Below are 27,416 nucleotides of genomic sequence, written 5' to 3'. Positions count from 1 at the left end.
AAGAAAAGGAGAAATGTGGAATCCTGAAGGAGAGAAAAGAACTAAGGAAGAGCCAAGAAGAAATGAAAAGATGAGTTGTGAAGAAATAAGAGAGAAGGATCAAGAAATTAGATATAAAAAGAAGAGCAAGAAGTCCCAAGTCCTCTGGACAAACGCAGAGGAGAAGAATTGGCGTGAATAAGTGGGTCACATGAACAGAACTCTCAAAGTGCTGTAAATATTGGTGGCAAGAACTGGGATGCTAAGTTGTTTGTGGATTGGAAAGGAGGTGTTGAAAGCCCAAATGGAACAGTAAAAATGCCTAACTAGATCTAAGTATCTATTCACTCACATAATCTGCAGCAGCCTAATGATGGCTTACTTTACTGGCATAACCGATCTACAGAAGTCATTAAGAGATATACCAGTTAAAAAAGAGCCAGTGACAAAGAGCTGAGTGTCAAAGAGCCAAGCACAAGAAAAAAAGTAGCAGCAGCAGCATTTAAGACATCACCACCAACATCACAGATGAACTACACTAGATCCCTGGAAGAAACACCAACTTTCCATCCCTTAAGAATCAGATAAAGCCACACAAGTGACTTTAAGTAATCTTGATCAAGAAGAGCTGAAGAACATGAAGAGCTTAGAAAGGAATAACCCTGGGAGTAGTTGAAAATAAAAGTTAAACAAAATACATTAAAAAATACTTAAATTAAAATATTATAATGTAATTTAAAAGATGATAGAACTATCTATAGAATAGATTTTAATAGATGCTAAAATAGGATATACAGAAGTGGATATGCCAGGACCATGGGGTACTTTGTAGTGTCTATGATGTAACAAGAACAGATAGAATGTATAAACTGAGTACAAATAAATAAACAAAATGATAAAATAAACATGTGCACATAATTTTGTTTTGTAGAGAAAATGCAGAAATAATTAATTTAAAAATTAATATATTAAAGAACAAGTTATTACATTGATAGAAAAAGGAAACCCTAAAAAGGCATAGTTGGACAGATTTGATGAGTTCTTGAAATACAACAACAAAAGAATATGTAAAGCTGTGTATAAAAATGACGAAGGAAAACTGGTTTACAACGATAGAATAATATAAAGAGATAAAGTGGTGATTTAATTGTAGCTATGATGACTTTACTTTTTCTCATTTCATGATTTTAATTTTTTATCATTTCTCACTCTTCTGCCTTATATGACTTTCTGTAATTCGAATAGTATCATACTTTACCATGGTTATGGATAATTAACAGAGAAGAGACATCTTGGAAAAGGCAGGTATTAAAAAATACTCTAAATTAGAATTACTTAGTTTAGGTAAATTAGCAAAGGGCTTCAATCTCAAAGAAGCGATAAGTAATCTGGACTTTTGGAAGCCTTTGGTGATATTTTTTTGTCGCATCTTTTATTTTTCCCCTCGAAAATTTTCACTTCAGTATTAACGCATTCCATGAATTTATATGACTTTTTTCTTTACTAAATCAATTCATGGATTTTTGCAAGCAGCACTAGTGCTTCTGATAGAATGTGTTCCTATTTATTTCAGAGGAGCTGTGAATGGTGTGTATTTTAGTAAATTAGCCAAGTATCCAAACTTTGAAATATCTGTAAGAAATATCCAGAACTCCATACAATAGCATGTCTATATTTTCCTAAATTATTGTTTTATAATCATGATATATTTATGTTATGGAACTGAAACCATGGTATTAATTTGGGTCACAATACTTATTAGTCTCCCTTTCCTATTGCAAGGTGAGTTTCAGTAGGATAGGATATCTCTGTACTAATTTTATAATTTCACTTTTCTAAGATTTATGAACATGTCCTTTAAATAGTTTGGCTGTGTCTTATACTACACAATCATAAAACATCTCTGGTTCAAGAGTCTTTGCTGCTATTTATCTTCTGGATTTTACAGATCATAACCTATAAACCATAACTAACAATTGATCATATCAAACTGAGTACTATTCATTGTTTTTAGCACTGATTTTTTATAAATTGTTATTTATGTATTCAATTTATGTATTCAGTTCTCAAAAGATTATGATCAGATTTCTCAACTGAGAATTAATGAAATGTATAAAACTGAAACAACTTGCTTCCTTTGCTTATTTTGAATAAAAGTTTTGAAGACACATTCAAATCCAATACTTACCCCCCCCCTGAAGTTTCACTTTTCTATTATTCAAAATGCTGTGAGGAAGCTTTTTTTAAAGACAATAAACCAAAATGCATCATGACATTCATAATTTATGTACATAAAAGTTGTTCCATACTTTGACTGCATATTTTATCATTTCTCTAAAACTGCATGTTTTTCTTCCAAAGATGGTTTATGCTAAGAAAAGCTAACAATGATTAACATTACGGAATAACAATTGCTATGGATAGAAAATCTGAGTTTCAAACATTCAGATTGCACCTTTATGGCAGTAAAGAAATGCATAACACAGAAATACAGAACAATGCCTATCTCAGATAGATTCAAAAGAGCAGCACATAACTGTAGAAGTTGTTTTTTTATTATAATCACATAGTACAAAAGGGTCATGTCACTTCAGTTGATGGGAACTGACTTAGACAACAGCTGATGAACCATGGAATGAATGACTCTCACATTAATCTTGTCAATGAAAAGATTCAAAATAGCATAGAATCAAGCTGGTTTTGTAAAACATACCCATTTGTTTTTAATTGCCATGCATTCCAAGGAGGATTAAAATTTAACTAAGTGCATTATCTCAAATTAAGTGCTTCTAGGACTTCAGAGGTCTAGTGTTGGAGAGAAAAGTACATTACTACGCAATTTCAGAAAATTTTCATCTCTACTCTCTAAAGCCATATTAACTCTTGGTGTAGGATGTAGAATCCTACACGGGAAAAGACCCGAATACAACAAAACCAGCATACCTATACCCGTGAAAATTTACGAAAACAATATATATGTATATTGTATATATATATATATTTGTTTTGTATTTGTGCTGATAAATAAATAAAGGGAGACTAGTATGGATCCCTTTATTTATTTATCAGCACAAATACAACACAAATATAAAAAAGACATCATTAAAAATAAAAATATGGTTTTCTGCCTGGATGGTTTTCTGTGATGAGCCGAAGGACAGAAAGAGTGAGTAGTGAGCTTCCTCCCATATTTGGGCATACCAGGGGTTGTAACACAAATACATATATACATATACATATATACATACATACATACATACATACATACATACATACATGCACGCACGCAATAAAATACAGGTATGCTATACAGAAATTGTCCCATTCCAAACAGACTGATTTTGCGTAAATTATTTATCAGAATCACCTCTATCTTGTGTAAATTAAATATAAAATATTTAGCCTTCATGCATTCTATTACTATGTGGTCAAGAGAAAAGAAAAGATAGTAAAAAATGTGGATTGAATGAGATTTCTTTTTCACAAAATAATAAATACCTTACAGAACAAACAGTAACCTGTGAACCAGGGATGGGTTCTGTGAACCAGGGACTAACCTTACTGCAGGTTTGTTCATGCGCGTGCTATTCAAGCGCACATGCACAGTTCAATGGGAATTGTTTTGTGCATGTGCAGAACTCAAAAACAAGATGGGGATGGTGGCGACCAGGGAACTGGTTCAGAGGCATTTCCAGCCTGGGTCGCTGCCTTTCTGCGACCCAGGCCGGCATACTACTACCGATTCCGCCGACCCATCTGAACCAGTAGGAACCCACCTCTGCTATGAACATCCATGAATAGATAGATAGGATAAATTACAAGAAAAAAATGTATAGAAAATATAGTGAATAGTGCTGATGTAGTTTTAAAAAAATCGTTTATGGTCTTCCTCCAATTTATTTTCTTTTAATCTCTTGGTGTATTTTGCATACCATAAGGCAACGCTACATACAGTAGGTATAATTGCAAATGAAAAATAAATAGCTTTTTTCATAAACATTTTTAAAAATGAGTAAATTTCTAAAAACCTACTTCTCACATTTTTCTCATAACCATTGCAGTATCCCTATGGTCATGTGATCAAAATTTAGACACTTGGCAACTGACTCATATTTATGATGGTTGCAGTGTCTTGGGTTCATATGATCACCTTTTGTGACTTTCTGACAAGTAAAGTCAAAAGGGAAGCCAGATTGACTTAACAACTTAATAACTGTTGTAGAAAGTCAGCAACCACTGTCCTAGAAGAATGAAATATTTTTAGGAATATTTAAAAAGGCAGATTATTATATTTCCCAAGGGGAGAAATGGAGAAACATGTTTTTAGAGGCAGAAAGCAACTCCCACTTTCCTTAATAGTTCACTGCAGATGTCTTCACTTAAGAGATAAAGAGGTTATTGAAAGAAGACAACTATCTAGATAGCTCTATTGAGATGCACCCGAAGGCTGCAGCTGGTTCAGAATGCGGCCGCGCGGGCAGTCTCAGGAGTCTCTAGCTACTCCCACGTAACACCTCTTCTGCGCGGGCTACACTGGCTACCTGTGGCTTTTCGGGTGCGCTTCAAGGTGTTGACCATCATTTTTAAGGCACTCCATGGCACAGGACCTAGTTATTTGCGGGATCGTATCCTGCCCCATACATCCCTCCGGCCGATTCGCTCACACAGAGAGGGACTCCTCCGGGTGCCATCCACTAGGCTGTGCCAGCGGGCGACGCCTAGGGGAAGGGCCTTCTCTGTGATGGGCCTGACCCTCTGGAATGACCTTCCCACCGACATTAGAATGATTACGGATCTCTGCTCCTTCCGTCAGAAACTTAAAACCCACCTATTCCAGCTAGCCAGCTTGGCCTAATTCCACCTATCCCACCTCAGTTCTATTTCTAAATTTTTAAGATTGGTTTTAAGGTCTGTTTTTTAATTTTTATAAATTGTACAGGGGTTGTTTAATTTGATTTTTACCTATGTGTATGATTGTTTGTATGTTTTAAATTTATTCCTGTACACCGCCCCGAGTCCCTCCGGGGAGAGGGGGCGGTCTAGAAATTTAATAAATTATTATTAATTATTATTATTATTCATAAGCAAATACCATAACCCAAGAACCAAAACAAGATGAAAACCATTAAGACACATTAGGAATTGCCCAACACTCTTTCAGAATGCAAGCCCTTCATTGCATCATCCCAGAGCAGTCCAAACTTCAACCGAACTTAGGTCAGACAACCACCTAGAGTTTGTACTTTGCCTATAGAACCAACTATGACCCCTTCCTTGGCCCCATGGGAATCTGGCAACAGCCAATAGAATATATATTCTTGCACAGAAGCAGGAAGCTTAAATACAAAATTCAAAGAAGGTATAGAAACCCTCATTCCATTTTGTCAGCTGCCCAGAATCACATGTGCTTCTGCTTCATCATTAAACCATCTTTCCAATCAGCCTCCATGTTTCTTTGTCTTTCTCCCAGCTTGGAACTGAACTAGATGGATATTTCTTCCCACACTGTGTTACTAACTTCTGCAGTGAATCACCTAACAACCTAACAACTGTGTTCTAACAATAGCGTTATTAACAACTGCTATGATTCACCTAACAACCTAACAACTATGGCCAGAAAAGCTGAAAAAAAACCCTCATTTAACAACTGATTCACTCAGCAATAGAAATTTTGCACTCATTTGTGGTCGTAATGGCGGACTAGTGGTATTTGTACAGTGTTGATTAAAAATTGTTAAGACTGTAATGTTTATCAAAAGTATACCAAAAAAGAAATAAATGTTAAATAATATTAATAATACTTCCAAATGTCATTGTTAATAAGTGTAAGGTTATTTGGCTTTTTCATCCAGAATTAAAAATAACATGAGAAAACTGGTGCAAGCTACATCAAAGTATTTTTTGTACTATAAAAGTTTTAGTCTGAAGCTGATTGATAAGTTTTAAGATCTCCATCGTTACTTAATATTGTTTGTGCATACTGAAAAGGAAAAGAGAAGATAAACAAAGGAAATTTGACAACGATTAAAATACCAATAGATAAAGGGAGTGGGGGAAAGGCATAAGGAAAGAAAATAGTCTTAAGGGAAAAATATTTGGATTGCAATCTAATTATATTAAAGATAATGAGCAGAATCTCATTCTGACAGTTCTGTCTTTTGGTTCTTATTGAAATTGCATTTCCCATCTGTGTCTGTGTACATTTGGGAATGACAACATGGGTAGTTCTGTAAGACAAAGGAATGCCTGGAAATAGAACTTGTTTGCCTTGATAAGATAAGCAAACATGATGAAAGGTACATTTTTTTATTTGCTATTTTAAAATGATTTCGTGTTCTGTAGCCTTCAGCTGCCTTTTATTGCCAGCCCTTGATGCTAAATTATAGCAAACTTTATTTTTACAGATGTTAAATATTTAAAAGAAGAGGATGCAAATCGTAAAACATTTACCGTTAGCAGCACGATGAATTACAGAGCAGATCGTTCTGATGATGGTGCAGTTGTAAGTTGCAGAGTAGATCATGAATCGTTGAACTCCACACCTCAGATAGCAATGCAAGTCCTAGAAATACACTGTAAGTATTATGAATGTGGATTTAATGGATGATGAACTATTATCAATATTTTTTATGTTTTGAGTTTTTATTCATTATTTGGAGTTTTACCAAATTACATTTTCCTTGTATAGTGATAATTTTAAAAATTATTTAAAATATGTGTAACACAATGGGGATATAACCTTATTAAATACCTATCACAATATTGTCCATGTTTTGCCATACCTACAGTTATCTGTTGACTCACAGATGTCCATAGAAATTATGTATGTATGGACTCATACAGGTAAAAGCAAATTAGTTCCATGTGACTGTGATATCTGGAAATCAAATTGATACTGGATATTCAGATACCTAAATTTGAACATCTCATAAGTCCTGACAAGACATGTCTACTTGGTTTATAAACCATCCTTTAACTAACCAACAAATTACACTTTGAAGTCATGAACCCAATACCACCAAAATTATATTTTGATTGAAATAAAATACTAAAATATGGCACAGTATTTCTAGATTTTCAGAAATTGAATAAAACTTGATATAAAATTCATCAACATTCTTATACTTCTTTCTTATCTTTTCAAAAATAAAACATTTGATAAACATTTATTTATTTATAAAAATGTTGTTTTAAATTATGGGAAATAACATCTTTTTTGTTATTCTGAAAAGTTTTTGTGTAAGTAGAAATTATTCAGAAAGACAAGTTTGGAGTATTTTAGATTAAAACGTCAGAATATCAGTGGCAACTATTCTGTCTTTTTACACCTGCTATATTTAATTATTTTTAAATATAAATAATTGTAATTTATTTCATTACCTCTTATATATTAAAACTATCAAAATTATAACAGCCAAAATCAATTGTTTAAAATCCTAGCTTACATTGAATCTGATTATTTATTTATTTTCACTAATGGACAATTATGGTGAAATGAAACTTATTCATCTTATCATTGAGAAGTAGGGACTGCTGCATGTAGCATATTATATACTGAAATATTTATGTTGGTGGTTAGTTTATAGTAATTCCTATTTTCAATATTATTTTTAACTGCCTTGGTTGTCAGTATAACTTACCATTATACTCTGTCTGACTAAGAAATTGGAAGTAATTGGAAAGTTAACGAAGGAGGTCCAGTTCTTTTCACTGCCCTGGACTTCTCAGAGGTTGCGATTTTAAATTTCCTAACTAGTAATTCTGACAAATATTACTGCCAGATTTGTAAGATGTGTTCCTGATGGAAAAATACCACAAATTTGTATAAAGGCATTAGAAAACTTTTCAGTCTCTTTTCTTATGACACCTAGTATGGAATTTTTTTGTTTTCACACTTATAGTGCATTAAAGCCACACTGAAACATCTATTTTTCCATCCAATATTTTTTAACTGGAAATAAATATTATTGGTGTGGATTAAAAAAAACATCTGTAAGATTGTGCTGAAAATTAAAGCATACAGTAACTGTTCTTCTCTCTCCTGAGGCTTATATCCAAGCTTAATGATTGGTTATAAAACACCTGGTTTAAATAACCCTTACATTATAAACATTTATTACAGCTTTGATTCATGATATTGCTAGAATCTTTGTAATATAATTTGAAAAACTATTAGCAAATTTAGCAATGTGATTTTCAGTATTTGTTTTATTTTTAGAAACAATATTACAAACGATAATATAGATTTACAGTATAGTAGTACCCTGTTTTCCCGAAAATAAGACCTCCCTGGGTAATAAGCCCAATCAAGCTATTGCGCGTGTGCTAAAATAAGCCCTCCCCTGAAAATATTGCAACACAGCAGCAGCAATGAGGTGACCACACTCGCCGCCTCCTGCACCTCAGAAATATTAAGACCTCCCCAAAAATAAGGCCAAGTACTTATTTGGGGGATCAAAAGAAAATAAGACCCTGTCTTATTTTTGGGGAAACATGGTATATATTGGCAAAAAGACATTGTTACATTGCTTGTAAAGAAAATGTTAAAAGTAGTCTTATTTTCTATATTTCATAGCAAAGGATGTACAATGGATTCAATTGAATCTTAACATTTTATCATTAATTTCTGAGGAGACTAAAATCTATTCTAGATTTTCCTGCACCACTGTATACAGTCCTGTAGTTTGAAGGGCTACAAAAATGATTTTCCAAGTATTTGCTATTTCAATTTTGTGTTTACATATACTGAGAACGTTACAGAATGGATAATGATACAATAGTGAAGGAGCCTATGTACACTAGCTATGGTTTTTCAGAGGTGCTCCAGTCATAATACTATGGTGAAGGAATATGTTTTATATACCACATCCTTTTTCGGGCTCTTCGTTAATTCTATTTCATCTGAGCAGAAATAGAAATTGGCAAGTTTGGATGGAAGAAGTGAGAGAAAGGAGTTATTTGTGTCCCATCTCTCAAATTAAACTTCTGAATCATTTTCCAGAAATGTGTGTTTCAATTTAGTCCTTGATTTTTCCTTTATAAGTTAAATTTAAATCATGGGTGCTGTTATCATTAGCTAACCTTTACTGATATTAAGCTTATCGTGGACATAGAGCCTGAATTTAGTGAGGAAAGAAAAGTGGTTTTAGCAGAGAACATTACCAACAGTATCAGAAGAGATAACACCATGCAAAGCAATGATATCAATTGTAGCTTTATTTTATGGATGATAGAAGATACTGTTCACCTCCAGAGAATGTCACATATTTCGTGAAAAATCAGTGGGTTTTACATAGTTTTCACTGCTTACTGCATTTACTTTAATACTAAAAAAGGAGAAGGCATCTGTTAAAGCAAAAGCACGATAAATGAACTAGAATGAACTCAGATTTCTTCTTTGCTGTATACATTACACTGATGCCTTTAATTAAACATAATGATATACCGTATTTATTCGAGTATAACGCGCAAAATTTTATACCCAAAAAAGAAGTCAAAGTTTGGGTGCGCGTTATAAACGAGGGCTGGGCTGGGGTGGCAGTGGCGAATTGTAAATTGTAAATTTCCGGACTGCAGCCTCGATCCCGGCCTCAGGCGGTGCCGCGCCATGCTCAATAGTCGCAACTCAGCTGCCTGCCGCCTTTCCCCTCCTTTGTCTCCCCACCGCTGCTGCCGCCGTGTAAACCAAGGAATCGTCGCTTGTTCTACCTACAGAAGGTCCAGCATGGAAGCGAAGCCGAAAGAGATCCTTGCGAGGCTCTGCAGGCTTCCTCAGAGTAAGGAAGGCAACAGCTCCCCTCACCCCCCAGAAAGCAGCGGGGCTCGTCGCGATGAAAAAGGCAGCCCTGATGCCGAGGAGAGCCTTGCAAGGAGGCGGAAAGGAAAAGCCCGAAAAGGCACCAAAAGAAGCGGGTGGAGCTTCACCCGCCTGGTGGGCAGCCATCGAGGCGTTTTCAAAGGCGGCGCCTGGGAGAGATGAGGCGGCGCTCCGGCGGTCCTGTTGCCAGCGTTCGGCGGTAGCAGCGGCGCTCCGACTATTGCCGCCGCTGCTGCCGCCGAACGCTGGCAACAGGCACGCACAGGCTGCCCACCAGGCGGGCGAAGCTCCCCCCGCTTCCTTTTGTGCCTTTTCAGGCTTTTCCTTTCCGCCTCCTTGCAAGGCTCTCCTCGGCATCAGGGCTGCCTTTTTCATCGCGACGAGCCCCGCTGCTTTCTGGGGGGTGAGGGGAGCTGTTGCCTTCCTTACTCCGAGGAAGCCTGCAGAGCCTCGCAAGGATCTCTTTCGGCTTCGCTTCTATGCTGGACCTTTAGCCTGCTCTTCCTCTTCTCTATACAGCAATCAATTACTCATTACAATGCCTCCTGCGAGTTTGGTCTTATTTTGTCTTGACTAGAGCAAAAGCTGGCGCGCCTCCGCCCCCTTCCCGCCCCGCCGGCGGCAATAGTCATTACTATTACAATGCTTGGTGTGAAACAAAATTTTATACCGATTTTTAATTGAAAATTAGGGGGTGCGCGTTATACACGTATGCACGTTATACTCGAATAAATACGGTAACTATAATGAAATAATGTAAAAGGGAATCAGTGACTTGAAACATTTGGTAAAATTTTGAAGGCATACATCTGATTTATTTTATTAAAAAATGTTGGATTTTTTAAGCATAATTAATGAGTTCATTGCTATATTCAAATTTATTAAGATATAGACCTTAAAAATAATAATAAGGTAAATTTAGTAATAGGGCATATTACCACATAGAAAAGCAAATAACATAAAAATACCCAGTAATTGCCTAATAAAGATTGCCAAATAACTGTTATGATAATCTTTACAAAAAAAAAATTTCAGAATATAGATTCCCTATTAAAAGTGCAATTTCTAGCAGTCCTTTATTTTCTCTGCAACACTTTCTCTTCTTTATTTTCTCTCAGCTATATTTCTGCATGGCTTTGGTCATATAATCAAAATAATATCAATTTTACTGGTTTATTTCATACAAATCTCAAAAATTAAAGTATGGTATTTTGTTTTGAAAGCATTTTAGGCATAATATATAAATAATTCTGTGCTGAACTTTGAATATCATACATTGTATTTTTTTAATACTGCCCAGAAAATTAAGAAAGAAACCAGTGAAAAATAAGACTGATTCTATAATGTTACTATTAGGTGATTAAAAATATTTATTGATCTTTCTATTTTCCGGATATATTCTGGATTTCTGGTTCAGAAACATTTCTTTTTGTGAAAAGACTGAACTATATTAACACTTTAAATATGCACAAATTGTTAGATCATAAAACTATAAAGTTATTTTCAGTTTGTTTTTTGAATAAAATACTTTGGGGAAAACAGATTTATGAAGAATAAAACATACTAATCGCTCTGAAATAGATACAGAGAAGAATTGCTGATAGTCTGCAAAAAAGTTAAATAGGAATGTAAATATATTGGCAAATGAGTTTAGCAAGGCAAGACTACAGCAGGTGCACTCTTGGATATGAAATGCTGTGAAAATTATTTTTAAAATCTTAGTCACAAGGACTTGCTGCATTAGTATGCTCTGTCTGAAACATTTACTTTCTTAAGTGAGTTGCAGGTGTTAAAATGTGGTTGTTTTTTTTTAGAAAGAGAAAGAAATGTTTTCAGTTTATTACATAATCTCCCTAGTCTTACCATTTAAACTTCATTTGGATGAAAGACGCTTTTTATCAGATGAAACATTAACTAGTAAACACATGATATGTCATAAGCCATAAATTAGAATAATAGTTCTTTATAGTTATGTATAATAGATATATTGCAAAGTAGTTTTTAAGAAAGTGTAACTACAGGATCATGGTTTGGAATCAAACCATGCTCCCAAAATCATATGCAGTTCTAGTGAGATATTTTTCCATATTTCTTGGCAATAAGTTTAAATGAATTAAATAGATAGTTATTTTGTCTCCTGGCACCTCCATTTAACTACTTGAGTTGACTCCATCAAATAGCCTAAGTTTGGTCTGCTTTTTAATAGCATTATGAAAGAGCCTACAATATTGATACCTAGAATGACCTAGGCCAGCGAAGGCGAACCTTTTTTGGCTCGCATGCCATAGTGGGGGGGGGGAAAGTAAGGGGGTTGTGTGATGGCGTGCTGCACCCATAATGCAATATGCGATCCCCCCAGTGCACATGCGTGCATGAGAGGCGCTCCCCCCATTTTTGTATGCTTTTTTTGCCCTCCCCAGGCTCTAGAGGCTTTATAGGAGCCTGGGGAAGGTGGAACCAGCCTCCCCCGCCCCCTGGAGGCCCTCCAGTGGCTTCAGGAGGCTCCCCTGAGGCCTCCAGGAGACTAAAAATGACTCTACGAGCAAACGGAAGTCACTTCCAGTTTGTTCATAGGGTCAGTTTAAGCCCTCTGGAGGCTTCAGGTACCTTCAGAAGGCTTCCCTGAAGCCTAAACCATCCCTACAAGCAAACCGGAAGTGACTTCTGGTTTGATCGTAATTTTAGTCCTCCGGAGGCTTCAGGGAATGTCCCTGAAGCCTCACGAGCTAGCTCAGTATGGTTGGTAGAAGAGGACGTCATCTTAAACTGACCCTATGAGCAAACCGGAAGTCTTCTCCCGACCTTCTGGTTTGCCCATAAGGCCGTTTTTTTGCATCACAGAGCCTTCAGGGAAGCTCCTGAAGCCTCCGGAGGGCCTCGGGGGGCAGGCTCTTTTTGCCCTCCCCAGGCTCTTACAAAGCCTCTGGAGCCTGGGGAGGGCGAAAAATGGCTTTTAAAAAGGCTGAACCCAGCTGGCCAGCATACACATGCATGCTGGCCAGCTGACAGGGTAACCCCCCGTGTGCCTTACAAATGGCTATGCGTGGCACCTGTGGCACACGTGCCATAGGTTCACCATCCCGAACCTAGGCAAACTCTCATCTTATATATAGCATGTTTGGGAAACAATTTAGCAGATGTTATCTCTTATTTCATAGGAGAGCATTTACTCTGAAGATTTCATAGCATCCTGCGTAGGGTAAGCTTTAATTGATCTTTGCTGGTGACATGATTTAATAACACACTTCCTAACTCATTTTTCAGAACCTTTAAAATTAATTTAAATAAAGTCTTAGAATATATCTGTAAATGGTTAATTAGCCACATTAACTAAATATTCAGACATAGTGTGCCCATCAGTGTCATTTTCAAGGATTCTGTAGTTGGCTTAGTTGTTTTTCAGATATGCATTCTTTTGAGTACTGTAGAAAATAAGCTGATAAGTTACATGAAGTAATTGCTCTCCAAGTGTTTGGGTCTAAATTTTTAATTTTCTAGCTCAATATGGTTGGTAGAAGAGGACATCATAATATGCATAAACTATTCCTGTGATGGCAAACATATGGCACCCATGCCTGAAGTGGCACAAGGAGCCATGTTGCCTGGCATGCACAGCATTGCCTGTTTCTCTTGCGGATTTCTGGCGCTCATGATGGTCATGTGGTCTTCGTGTGTGTGGCAGTGCAGAAACTGGAAGAGTTGCTCTTCTGTTTTCTGACATGAGCATTCACACCGGCCAACTAATTGTTGTGAGTGAGTGTACTCCTTTAACCAGAAGACTAGCTGGCCGGCTTGCATACCTGTGCCGGAAACTGGAGTTTCATTTTCCGGTGTGTGCATGCCCACTGGGCAGCTCCTCTTCTAGGTTGTGTCCCAGATGAGCACGCACACATGCGCACATTACTTTTTGGCACTGATGCTTGTTGTATATTAATGAAAATTACTATTTTTGTAGCTTTTAATCAAAAGTTATATCTCCACACATTTGCTAGTTTTAAGCAATACGCAAATCTGCATATCTAAGATTCTAAAATCAGAGAAAAACATTTACAGGAAAAGTATGTAAATAAGCTATTGATCGATAGATCGATCAATCTATTATTTGCTATATCTTATTACCTTATTATATCTTATTACTTTATTATCTGCATACTGCAAAATGACTCATACTAATATGTCATAATTATCACAACAATATACATGAAATAAAATACAAGACAATAATCAATTCAATTATTAGCTCATTAGCTCATTAAATTATTAGGCATCTTGGTGACCAAATCTTAACTCCCAAGGCTCTTCCAAACTGCTCTATGTATATATAAACTATTTTAGAGTGTTAATTTAATTAGTTTACATAATCCACAGAAAAAGGATATATTTCTGTGTGAACTTTTAAGGACATTTATGTTGCAATTCTGCAGAATACATCCAATTAATCTCAGTTATTCTTGTTCAACACTTATCCTCCCACAGCTTTTGAGAGCTGGAAGATCTTTCAGATCATATACAAGAAAATCTCCCTTTTCTTTCCTCTCTCTTTGTCTGTTCACATAACTACACTTTCTCAATGTCTATAGATCTAAGCTTTCAAACTCAAGGGCTGCATAGGAGAGAGAACAGAAATATAGTTAACCATTTTCAGCATTTAAGTTAATATTTGGAAAGCTGATAAAGAGATTAAAGATATTACCTTTTTGAAAGTATCTAATTGAATTCAAAAATTCATATTATTTCTAAGAACTAAATTTAGTTTTTATAATGTGCGCTCACACAGTTTAATAATAAGCAAGGTTTTTGTGTGAAGATTAGAATGCCAAAAACAAGATTTTTAAAAAATGTATAATTGTAATGTGTGGGTTATTCTTCCATCTTTCAGTATTCTTTCTTCATTTTTCAAGGACCCTTCACTTATTCGGTTTAAGTCATTTATCATATGACTACATCCTACCACAATTATAACTATTCCAAGTAAATTGCTGGTTGCATTCATTTCATATAGTTTATTATTCACCTGCAACACACTTTGGTTTTGAACACAATTTCCCACTTTATGTAAACAACTACACTGCATCATTGTTTTAATTAGAATGCTAATTTAGTTGTACAAATACTTTATTTTGAGAAATGAAAATAGTGTATATTTGCTGCTTTTTTATTAGCTTTATATATCTTTTTGTCATGACTAAACTACTGCTAAATCTCAAATTAATTGCACAATTTGAAGACAATGTATGGTTCTGTTATAGGAGCTATATGAATAACCTCGATAACTACAATTTCTCATGAGGTTACAGAGTACCATGACAAATATGATCACTTAAAATGAATGGTGTTTTAGTGTCCCTTCAGGCTGATACACATAACTGATAATATTGATGTACCACATCACTATTCCCAAGACTTTTCCTGAGTCATGTTAATTACCTTTTGAAACAAATTCTCCAATGCAGCTTGTCACCAAATCACCAAAATAGCAGCATGTCATTCTTATGAGCACCACACTCCAAGTACAGAATACATGTAGCATTTCAACTTGTTTGAAGGCTTAAGGGTATTGTTTGCAATGCATTTGTATAACATGATTTGATTAATAGGCTGTTCAACCATCAACATAAAATTATCCACTCAGAAAGATAAGAATGATTAGATATTTTTCCTCCATTCCCTGAAGCTGAGGATTTTGCCATATTTTGCCTAATGCAAAGCCAATCCTGTTGGGTCTTCTAGGGAAAATCCATATAATCTGTGATGGTATACCATATATAGTTTAAGAAAGAAAAAGATAAAAAGATATGAATGTAGTGTTGCATGGCTTGTTTCTGCATAGGTTCCATCTTTTTTCCATGCTGCCTAACAAAAATACAATTTATCTAAATTTCTTTACAAATTGTTTATATAATATGTTTGCATTTGATGAACAGTTTGTCTTAACTCTTTCCATATTCTCAAAAATGTAGTGAGCGCTATTATTATTCTTTTAGATTCTAATCTAAGATTTCACCATTTCCCACTGCCTGGCCTTTACATAATTAAAATGCAAGTGATATGTTCAAGCATCAAGCCCTTTTCAGGCATGAATAAAATATGCATGAAAGGGCTACTAGGAATGGATGGAGCAGATATTGCTGAGTGACTAGCATCAGGCATTTTGGTTATAGATTTCTCTAATAAAGCCAGTCATGTGTATAAGAACATAAACTGATGGGCTAATTAAATACTGTTTTTTGTACTTTAGCTGGTAAACAGGTCAAAGCAAGGTTATTGCAAAAGTGGATTTTACTATAATCATTAGTGCAAAGAAGTAATGAAAGCTTCCAAATGAAAATATTCAGATACTGTGAAATAAGCATCCCTAATTTTTTTAAAAAAAAAATGAAAATCAAATACAAAATCAAAAGAACAATGATAAGTTTTTAGATATATTATTAGTGCTGCAATTAAGCTATTTGTTATTTTTGTCATTTGTGGTTTTGAAATTTCATGTACAATGTACTAATGAAAGTCCACTGGTTTTGAACCAAACAGCAACATTTCGAGAGAAAGAGAGATGACACAGGAAATAATTCTAACTGACATAACAAGGCTAGGACTGTTAATGTACAATTTTCCAAATGTTCCTACTTGTCATTGGGTCAAATTTACTGTTGCATCGCTTCCTGTCTTGTGACTGTAATATATTCTATAAGATCTGCTTTAGATCATACTTTACACTGTATGTCTTATTATTGTGTTGTAATAGCATCTAGATCCCCTATAGCCATTCTGTGCTGTTCAATGCTAAAAATATGTACAGTGTACAGATTCATACGCCCGCCTGAATTCAGAATCATAGCTTGAATAAATTCTAAGGTTAACTCATCCACAAGTGAATTTCGATGTTGCTTTCATAATTTGCACAGTACAATGTGTATACAAATTTAATCTGATTTTATAAATATTATTTTTCCAGATATTCCTTCAGTTAAAATAATACCTTCCACACTGTGGCCAGAAGAAGGACTATCTATAACTTTGATTTGTGAATCCAAAGGAAAGCCATTGTAAGTGATTTAACAAGCAATGTTTTTGTTATTTTCTTTATTCTCCTTTGATTGCAGCTTCTGACTGCAAAGCTGTACTGTTTTTCTTTTGTCCTGGGGTGTAAAATGATCTCTACTACAGAAAATCCCTTGAAGCATGTCTTCATTAAATGCCTATGGAAGACTGGTCTTTTACTTTGTCATTTATTTTAGTCTTGGAAAGGATTCCTGCTGTGCATTTTTTTTAAAGAAAGCTATTTCAACCTGAAAGAATTGCAGGCTTATTTGCTGTTCAATCATCAGACTGATGATGGGTACATATTCGCAAAGTAAAATCTCACATCTGATAAAAAGCTTTTAAAATCAACACTTTTTAAACTAAAGTGTTGAACCCCTGTTTCTTTCAGTTGTCATTTACATAGTAATTGAAAATTTAGTGATGTATGCAAATATCTTTTCAACTATCCCAATTTTAAAATAGCATTAAGGGACTGAAGGTGAATATGTTTGAAGTTAACGAGGAATGTTTATTTCTTTACAAACAAATGTTAAATTCATTCTGAATATATTTTAAAATTGATGTATCATTTACTACTAAGTAAATATGAACTCTATTATATCCACCTGCCATTGTGAGAAATAATTCAAAAGATCACATTCTACTTCTCAGTTTTATGCTAGATGCTTTCAACACACATATCTTTTAATTTGCTTAGTTATGACTTCAGAGAAGATGCTGCCATATTGGGAACTTGAATTTGTACAAATAATATTGATGGAGTAACCAATCTTGAATTTTGGATGGAATAATTTAGTATAAGTGTTTGGAAGACATTCATACATCCTGGCTGTTTTTCTAAAGAATTGGGTATTAGCAGTCCAGGTTTTCTCACTCAGAAAGTGGCCTATTTACCATAATTAATTAAGTTTGCTAGCCTGCTTCCACTTCAATAGGAAGACAAGGTGACAGCAGCAACAATGATTTTTCAGACAATTACATTACCACAATATATTTTATTGGGGGGAATCTTTAAAGGCATCTTAGAACCTGCAGTCTATTTATTAGATTTATTTATTCAGATTTGCACATAACACCAGTGCTGAAAGCTTTGCATTGATTTGTCAGGTACACTTCTAAATGCTAGTTTTTAAATCTAAAAACTCCATACAGTGGATATAAAAAGTCTACGTACTCCTGTTAAAATGCCAGGTTTTTGAGATGTTAAAAAAAAAAAAACCAGACCAAGATAACTTACGGTACTTTAGAATTTTTTATACCTTTAATATAACATTAGCTGTATAATTCAATTGAAAAAGAAATTTAAATCTTTTAGGGGGAAAATAACAATAAAAAGTATACAATAACATGGTTGCATAACCTTAAACTACCATACGTTTCAGATTATAAAACACACCGGAGTATAAGACGCACCTTAGTAATTGAAGAGAAAATTGAGGAGGGAATTGTGCCTACCAGGTATTCATCTGGCTAGTCCTTAGCTTGGTCAACTTCAGCACATTAGTTCACTTGCTGGTTTTGAGCTTGGGGATGGCGGGGACTGATTGTCGGAGGGACCAACAATTACAAAAGCAGGCAAAGCACAGATCGCTTAATTTGTGTTTGGGCTGAAAAACAGCTTCAAAAGCACAGCTGATCCTCAGAGGGAGCTCCAGTGACTAAAGCGGGGAAGGGATAAAAGAAGGCAGTAGCTGTTCCAGGCATACCATTTTGGGCACCATGCATTGAGCATTTGGAGGGTGAAAACACAATGTGCAGAGCCCAAAACCACAAGCCATTGTCGGTAGCAATCTCTGCAGCCAGGAAGAGGATGTGTGGAGGCTGAAGGGTAGAGGCTGGTGAGTGGGCGGAGCTACATTTGGAATATAAGACAAACCCAAATTTTCTGGCTCTTTTAGGAGGGACAAAAGTGCATCTTATACTTATATATAAAAATACAGTAATATTTTGTGAAACATTTTTTTCATTTTATGACACCATTCAATCTTTGGCTGAAGAAGCATCTCAGCATAGTATATCTTGCCTTGTGAATCCTTGCCCACCTTTCCATGCAAAAGCACTCCAAATCTGTCAGATTGCAAGGGCATATCCTGTGCACAGCCCTCTTCAGGTTACCCTATAGATTTGCAATTGGATTTGCATCCGACTCTGCCTAGACCATTGCAAAATGTTGGTCTTCTTTTGGTGAAGTCATTCTTTTCTTTGATTGGATCATTGTTGTATTGAAAAGTGAAATCTCTCTTCATTGTTATCAGATTAACAAAGGCCTGAAGATTTTATACAAAATTAATTAATATTTGGATCTGTTGATCATTCCCCCCACTTTGACTAAAACAACAGTTCTAGCTGAAGAAAAGCAACCCCAAAGCATAATGTTGTTACCACCATGCTTCACTGTGGATATAGTGTACTTTTGGTAATGCATAGTGTTATTTTTGTACCAAACATACACTTTGGAATTGTGTCCAAAAAGTTCACCCTTGGTCTCATCAGATCATAAAACATTTTTTCCCAATGTTTTTTGTCAGACTTGATATTGGTTTTTGTAAAATATAACTTGGCTTGGATGTTGTAAGAAAAGGCTTCCATCCTGCCACCCTACCTTGCAATCCAGACATATGAAGAATATGGAAGATTGCCTTCCCATGTAGTACACAACTAGTACTTGGCAGAAATTCTTGCAGCTCCTTTAATGTTGCTAAAGGCATCTTGGCAGTCTCCAGTCTACTTGCATCTTCTTGCATTTTCATCAATTTTAGAGGAACATCCAGTTTTGGCAATGCCACTGTTATGCCATTTTTTATCCACATGTTGATGACTGTCTTCACTGTATTCCATGGCATATCCAATGCCTTGGAAATTGTTTTACACCCTTCTCCTGAATAATGTTTTCCAACAACGAGATCCCTTTGATGCTTTGTAAGCTCTTGGCAGACTATGACTTTTCCTTTAAGAGGTAACTGAGTAAATGTCAGAAAAATCCTACTACAATATCTGAGCTTTACATAGCCTTGATTAGTCTGTTTCATTGATGGCAGATGTATACTGATATGATTTGCAATCAGTTTGAATATAATTGGTTAATTCTGAACACAGCCACAACATAATAACTATAACATTAAAAGTTCTCAAAACTAGTCAAGCCAACTGCAGACCTAATTCCTATGGGAGCGAACTATTTTAATTGTAATTTTGAGATGTAATTATCACAGTGACCTTTTAAGGCAAACTACCATAGAAATCTTTGTTTTTTTTTAAATTGTGAAGTTATAAGAAAAAGGCAATTAGTTAATTATAAAACATGCCTCCAAAAAGATTGGAGATAAGATATTTTCTGTGGTTCTGATTTAGCATCTGGGAAAAGAAAAGAAACTGAGATGGATACTGGAAATATGGTAAGGTAAAAATGTATTGACCTTGACCTATGCTGTTGCAAACCACTGGAAAGGACCCTCTTGACATCAAGGTCATAGGCATGTACAGAAGTTTCATTAAAATGACAAAAGTGTGGCTTAGAGAAAGGCAGAGATAATCTAGAAAAGGAATGGAGAAACCATAAGCAGTCACACATGGTAAGCTAGACAAACTATTGAGATCTGTAAACATTTCAAAAATTCAATAGGAAGGACAGTTTGAAAATCAATAAAATATGGTTCCCAGCTGTATGCCACACCAAGAATATACTGGTCTTAACTAATCAAAAAGTTTCTTCATCAGCAAGAACATCTCACAGATTTCTGGCTCAAAGACAAGCCATGAAATACTTCAAAATAGACCAATTAAAAGTCTACCCATGCAGATTTGACCTGAAATTCTCCAGCTGGACAGATGTGGGGGATGTGAGCTCTGAAGAGGCTCACATGAACTCTGTCTGACAAACCATCTCCGAGATCCATTTTTGGATCATGGAACACCCCCCCCCCCAAAGGAGGCAAAGAAGGTCCCTCGTAGGTCAGAGATTTGCTTCTGAATCGGAGCCGGGCACCAGCATGGCAACATGCTGCACAAGAAGCTGACTCCAAGAAAATGATAAGGGAACTTTCTCAGGATCATCCTCTGCTGGCAATACAACCCACATGTCTCCCTCCCCTTAGTTTCCCCAAAAGGTGAGAAAATACCAGAGTGCCTAAGTGCCAGGCTAAAGGTTATAAATCAATAGGCTACATAGGGGAGAAAGCAATAAAGTATAAAAGTATGCAAAGTGTAATAAAGTATAAACATAACCAGGGTCATCTCTCCCTGTCGCTTGAAGAATGGCAGATTCATGGATCTGACATATTCCATGACATATTAATAAAAATCAGTTTGCCAGGTTCAAATATAATACAATACAGTTAGTTTGTCTTCAGTTCCCTGTAAGTTACACTACAAGAAATACACTAAAGATATCTCACTCTGCCTCTGGGGTCAGCTGCTGGAAGAACATCAGAACACTGGAAAACTAGATAACAGCAATTTATCTGATAGCTCCTCACTTTTGCAATCATCTTGAGTTCCAGAGTACAAAATGCAAATTTAGAGCCAGTCAAAGTATGTTAATCTGATAAAGCTGTTTATCTTGGATATTTTTTTAAAAAATGTACACAATATATACCTTCATTTTCTTCAGAATTCTTCAAATATTTAGCTTGACCTTCTGTAGTATCACATTAATTCAACATAGAAGAACTATACAAATAGCTGCATAGAAATTATGAATTATGAGATACTTTAAAGTATCACTATCTTAGAAAAAAAGATCCAGGCAAAATAAAGTGATTTTCAAATGAATTTTCAAATTAAAACAAATAATAACCTCTACATATGACCCTAAATTTAGGTTGATTACATAGCACATCTTTTTAAGGACATTAAAAATTTCAGTCATTTTAATGGCCAACTAATGTCATACAGTGTTGCTTAGTGATTTAATTAAGGAACAGAAGGCGATTAAACATTAATGATTTCAAGAGTTCCTATGCCAGTATATAAATTTCTTATCCATAGCAATGGAGAGTGTTGGCATGAAGTTCAAATGCATTCCCCAACTTTTAGATCTTTCTTGCCAATGTATCAGATTTATAAGCCAAGGAGACTCTCGAGATAACATGATAGAGAAAACCACTAAATAAAACAGGTTAAAATTTGGCATATGAAAACATGATAGTACAGAAATATATTTTCTTCATACTGCTAGCAGGGCAGGTGTTAATGGCATCTTCCTATAAAGAGACTTTCATAAGTAGGAGTCCATATAGATTTTTCATTGTTTCATTTAATTTTAAATCATATACAATAATCAAAAGTTTCCCAATTTAAAGGTTAATATGAGAGAAAAAAATAAATGAGAAAAAATATACTGGCACTCAAGTCAGAATATCTATGCTGAAAACAATAATAAAGAGAAGAAATCTGTTTATTTTTAATAAGCAAATATTAAGGACAAACATAAAACATAAGGCAAAATATAAAGGACATTTTATATTTATTACATTGAGTACATTATATTGTCTATGGTGACATTCAGTGCAATAAGCTAATTTCTCTTCCATAAGAAATGAAAAATTATGAAATATAACCAAAGGTAACTTTAGGCATTCAGTTTTCAGGGAAACATACAAATACATTAATTTTGAACATATTTATTAAATAAATTTTTCATAGCTAGAGCTTAGTCTTATAATACAAAATGCTATTTTAAAAAATAAAAATAGTCATAGGAAGAGATTTTGGAACTAATTGCAAAAGATTATGGTTTATAAACCTTTTTTATTCTTTACCCGGCTTTTTCTCAAGTAACTGTGTACAAGTGTTATTATTATTATTATTAGTTAGGATTATGATTATGGAACCTACTATTTGTTAAACATACACATAATTAATGGTCATCCAGTAAATTTCACTAGAAATTGAAGAACTGATAATGGGAACCAATGATTTTCCAAGCCAGTCTTTTCCCATTCTGATATATTCCAAGATTATTGGACTTCATTCAACTTGGCAGGCAATTGAACATTCAACACATATACAATCTTGCCTCCAGAAGTTGTGAATGCCCCAACACTAGAAGTCTTTAAGAAGATGTTGGATAGCCATTTGTCTGAAACGGTATAGGGTTTCCTAGGCAGGGGGTTGGACTAGAAGACGTCCAAGGTCCCTTCCAACTCTGCTATTGTATTATTGTATCTTAGGAGGTATTGTATTGTTTTCATTTCTTTTTAATTCATTCATTTCACTCTGTTATCTAGGCTACGGAAATATAGGTAACCAACAAAATAGACTTTTTTTAAAAAAAAGAAGGAAAAAGCTGCACAAATTTTGTTGGATGTGAAAAATTCATTTAACTATTTGCAGCAGCCCTTCATGATGTAGTACCAATTGAAATGAACTTTGGAGATGAATTTCTAGCTTGGGTTAAATTTGCCTATGGCACAAAGCAAAGATTATAACTGAATGTCATCAAAATTTCTCTGAATATTTTCAAATCAATAAGGAAACAAAGAAGGATGTCTTTTCTCGTTTTTACTGTTTATCATTGTGCTGGAAATACTGTCAGAAAAAAAATCCAAGGTGATAAATAAGTCTCAAAGTCTATGGAGGGAATATAAGTTTATGTGGATAATAGTATTAAGTATAATATAATCACAAAATAAAACAGTTAATGTAAATAATTCATAATTATGGACAATATTTTGGATATAAAACCAAGTTCAGAAAACAAAAATATTAATATTTTTAATTAATGAAGGATGTTTTTGTTTTTGGGTTTTTTTGTTTTTTTGCATGAAGAATCAGTCTATCAGTTTCCTCAGTGGAATATCTTGGTTTGCACCTGACAATTAAGAAACATATCAAAATAAAAATGTCAATTTATGCAAAAGATTAAGAGGAACCTTTAAATGTTGAAGAATATAAGATTATTTTTGTTAAGAAAAAATGCAATTATAAAAATGAGTGTGCAAATCCATATTTTACATGACACCAATTCAAATTTCAGAGAGAATCATACAAGAACAACAAGAACCTGGTGCCACATTCAAATGGAGCAGGAAATGACTTAGAGTCAAATTTTAAAAAATTCTACAAAATTCCAAACAGAAAGTCAGCTTTGCACTTTCATACTTTAAATTGTACCATAAAGCAAGCTGCCCACCATGGATAACAGAAGGGATGAAAATCTCCAAATAGCAAAATGGCAATTTTGGAAGGACTTGACTTAGCCAATGGACTTCAGAGAACTGAAAAGAAAAATATTGTTAGACAAAGTCGGATAATAGAACAAAATTTAACAAACATAATAGCACGTCTGACAGGTTCAGTTCTAGCTTCTTCATTTAAGAAGTAGCTATAGCAAGAAAAATATAATTATATATGCAAATATGTTCTAATAAGATATGAATAGGCTAAAAACACAGCAAGTGAAGGCTTCAATATGCCGTGGGTGATATATTTACAAACCGTTGGAAAGATAAAATCAAGAAGAAAGGGGAACATTAACACATAGAAGGAATTTGAAACTATAAAACCAACACTACCTATAAATTTTTATATAGGTATGACACAGAGATAGAAAAAAACACCTGGTAAAATGGATGCAAACCTTACTACATAACAATAGGAAGAATTATTGATTAAAGCTATATATTTTATATCAAATTATAACTTTAAAAAGGTTACAAAATGTTTTGCAGACAGTATATAGCTACATTGGTATGGTAATACCTAAGATACAGAAATTATACATCAACATATACTGTATTGAAAATGTCATGAAACAGAAGAACCATTTGATCGTATGTAGTGATCAAATATCCCCCCCCCCCCAAATAGCCTGGAAATATATACATAATGTAATGCAAAAAAAAATCTTGGAATTTAAGTTTGAAAGGAAACCACATTTTTTTCTACTAGGTATAATCTCATAAAAATTAGAAGAAACAAAATAATTTAATAAAGGTGAGCTGAGAATTCAAAATGATCAGTTTGACACCAGTCTTGACTGGGATCTCCAAGACTAATTATGAAAAGTCTTCAGATTTGTAAAGCCCAAATTGACAACTGATAACTGGACCTTGGTGCAATAGATGACCTCCCCAGCAATGTTGATATTTGTGTACATGTTAAATGGGGAGGAGAACTCTCATCACACAAATAAGTACCAAATACCTCTATCCCCCAACAGCATCAACTGGAACTGGTCTTTGTGAAAGGAGAAAAATGACCATACTATAATTGTCAGATATCATAATTTGCCAACAAAGTTAACATAGTTGAGACCTTCAAAAATCACCAATAGATCAAGTTCTAAAAAGAGTCACCTCTGTCCCAGCTTCACTTCAAAGGTCTTCAGCAAGTGCAATAATACCTCTCTGTACTAAGCACAAACCTGAGTTTTTTTTAAAAAATCAGCTTCCTACAGAATCCTATGCAACTATAATCTGACCACCTTCTCAACAGACTTCCTGAATAAAGGCAAATTTGAGACAGGTTGATAATTATAAAAATGCTTTGAGTACAGAGACTATTTCTTGAGCGGGGATGAAGATGCACCACTATCTTCAATGCTAACACAACTACCCTCTCTCTTAAAGAGCCAGCATCACTGCATGGACCCAGCAACTGGTCACCTCTCAGGCAACCTGAACAACTGTTAATGTACAATGGAGTTGTACATAATGTAGTAACTACAAGTACACATCGTTCCTGACCAATACTTTCTGTTTTTAAATTATCTCATATATATGCTGGGGATGATACTGATTTAATAATTTAAATGTTGCTATTACTAGATTTTTATTTCAAGGCCAGCATCTTAGCACTATGCCAAATTATCTCTCATGTTAAAATGGTTTGGATTTTAAATAATACTTGACAAGGAAAGGCAGGTGTGTTTTCCTACTATCCAGATTGTTGTGACCATGATGCGGGTTTTTTTTTTCAAAGAAACTATTCCTAAGTGCTTTGTTATTTATCATTTGCTTTATCAAAACTCTGGTTTTGTTTCAACAACAATTAATACTCAAGACAATGAAGAAGTAAGAGAGTCAGGTAACCATGACAACCAGGGGAAAATAAATTGGTAGTGATATCCTATTCATGTTTACTTAAAAGGATGGGATGTGAGTGGGTATAGGTTTAGTGTAAGATCAAAAAATAAGAAGGATAAAGCATATGCGCTTGCTTTCAGAATGCGTTCTCATTTCTTGAGAAGTAGAAATATAGGACAACAGTCTATAATGGGCTGGGTTGATTTCATCCATTGTTCTAGACTTCAAGTCAATCCTGGTAAGAGATATACAGTAGATGGAGATATAAGAAAATGAATAAATCATTTAAAAACTGGATCTTCTACTTACATAGTATCTTCGAACTATTACTAATATAGGCTTTACTACAGTCACACCAAATCATCTTCCTTCCCTTTCCGTCTTCTTTCCAGGCTTGTATAAAATTGATGAGTGCTTAAAACATGGGCTTTAAAAAAAGTCATAATTTATGACTACCACATTAAAATATTCCCATTCTCTAGCGTGTAAGGAATTTGTATATCCTTGAATTTGCTGACCAAAATTAGTGTATGGCTTGTTTTAACTTTGGACAAAGTTCCTAGCTTATCTTGCCCTGACTGCTGGCTAATTTCCAGATTTCCTGGCATATGACTACACTTCCTATGCAGTGTGCCACTGATTTATGTTTTTGATCTGACAATCAAGTCAGCTTGATCTCATTCATGATTCATTTGGTATACTGGGCGGTTTGCCTGGGTTTTGCTATTTTTGGATTGTTAGAATTTATCTTCAGAAAATTAAGATTTTTTTCTTTAAAAAAATCTTTTAAAATTGATAGTTGAATCAGTCTCGTTTTCGAAGATAAAAAAAGCTTCAAACACAAAATGCAGGAAGAATGTAGATAAATCCAATTTGTGAATATTGCTTTATGTGGCTGTTTATATGAGGTGATTTGCCACTTTGGCATAACTTGTCATCCCTGAATGGCAGTTCCTTTCCCCACATTGCATTTGCACTAGCTAGTCAGCTTTTTAATTATCCTCACATTTAAAAGCAATTTGCAATATAATCAGGAGGAATAAAGGGGCAGTTAGACTTTAAATTTTAGGTTAGTACTTCCTTTGCAAGCATACCAGTTCCCTAAAGGACATACAAAATGTAGCAATCAAGGCCTTCCTTTTATATTTGTTAGCAGTTTAGTAAATACAGATTCTATAGCATTCTAAAGTTTCTCTTAAAATATGTGAATAATGGTTACTAAAGCTATTAGCATATATATGTTCCAAAAACATGCAAAATGTAAGCTGTATCAAGATAATGAAACATTCAGGAAAGTACAACAAATGGTGGTTACAAATTACTGAAATTAATTGAGAGCTGCATTGTTAATGCTAACGAAATTCAGTTGGGAATATTAAAATGTTCCATTTTTGTTCAATAATTCTGCTTCTGCAGATGAAGGGATATCATAATGTAGTTGGATATCAGAAAAAACACATTTATTTTCTTTCTTGAATCTTACCTCATCAGTGTTCTCATTCTTCTATATAAGCTCTGTACAATTTTGTAAGATAAAGCTGCACTGTAAAATT

At 34.7% G+C, this 27,416-nt stretch overlaps 1 protein-coding gene across 3 annotated transcripts in view; it reads left to right on the top strand.

Moving 5' to 3' along the window:
• Positions 1-27,416, top strand: part of CADM2 (cell adhesion molecule 2) — a 374,063-nt gene that overhangs the window by 291,415 nt on the left and 55,232 nt on the right. For all 3 annotated transcript variants that reach the window (XM_081952063.1, XM_081952064.1, XM_081952062.1), the window contains 2 exons: positions 6,384-6,554; positions 16,749-16,839. In XM_081952063.1, the coding sequence (XP_081808189.1) occupies positions 6,384-6,554; positions 16,749-16,839 (262 nt within the window). The remainder of the gene's footprint in view (positions 1-6,383; positions 6,555-16,748; positions 16,840-27,416) is intronic.

The sequence above is a fragment of the Natrix helvetica genome, assembly GCF_964273705.1.
Source record: "Natrix helvetica genome assembly, chromosome: 4".
In the NCBI taxonomy this organism is placed as follows: Eukaryota; Metazoa; Chordata; class Lepidosauria; order Squamata; family Natricidae; genus Natrix; species Natrix helvetica.
Note: the sequence above shows the minus strand (reverse complement) of the source record. Positions and strands in the feature narration are given on the sequence as shown.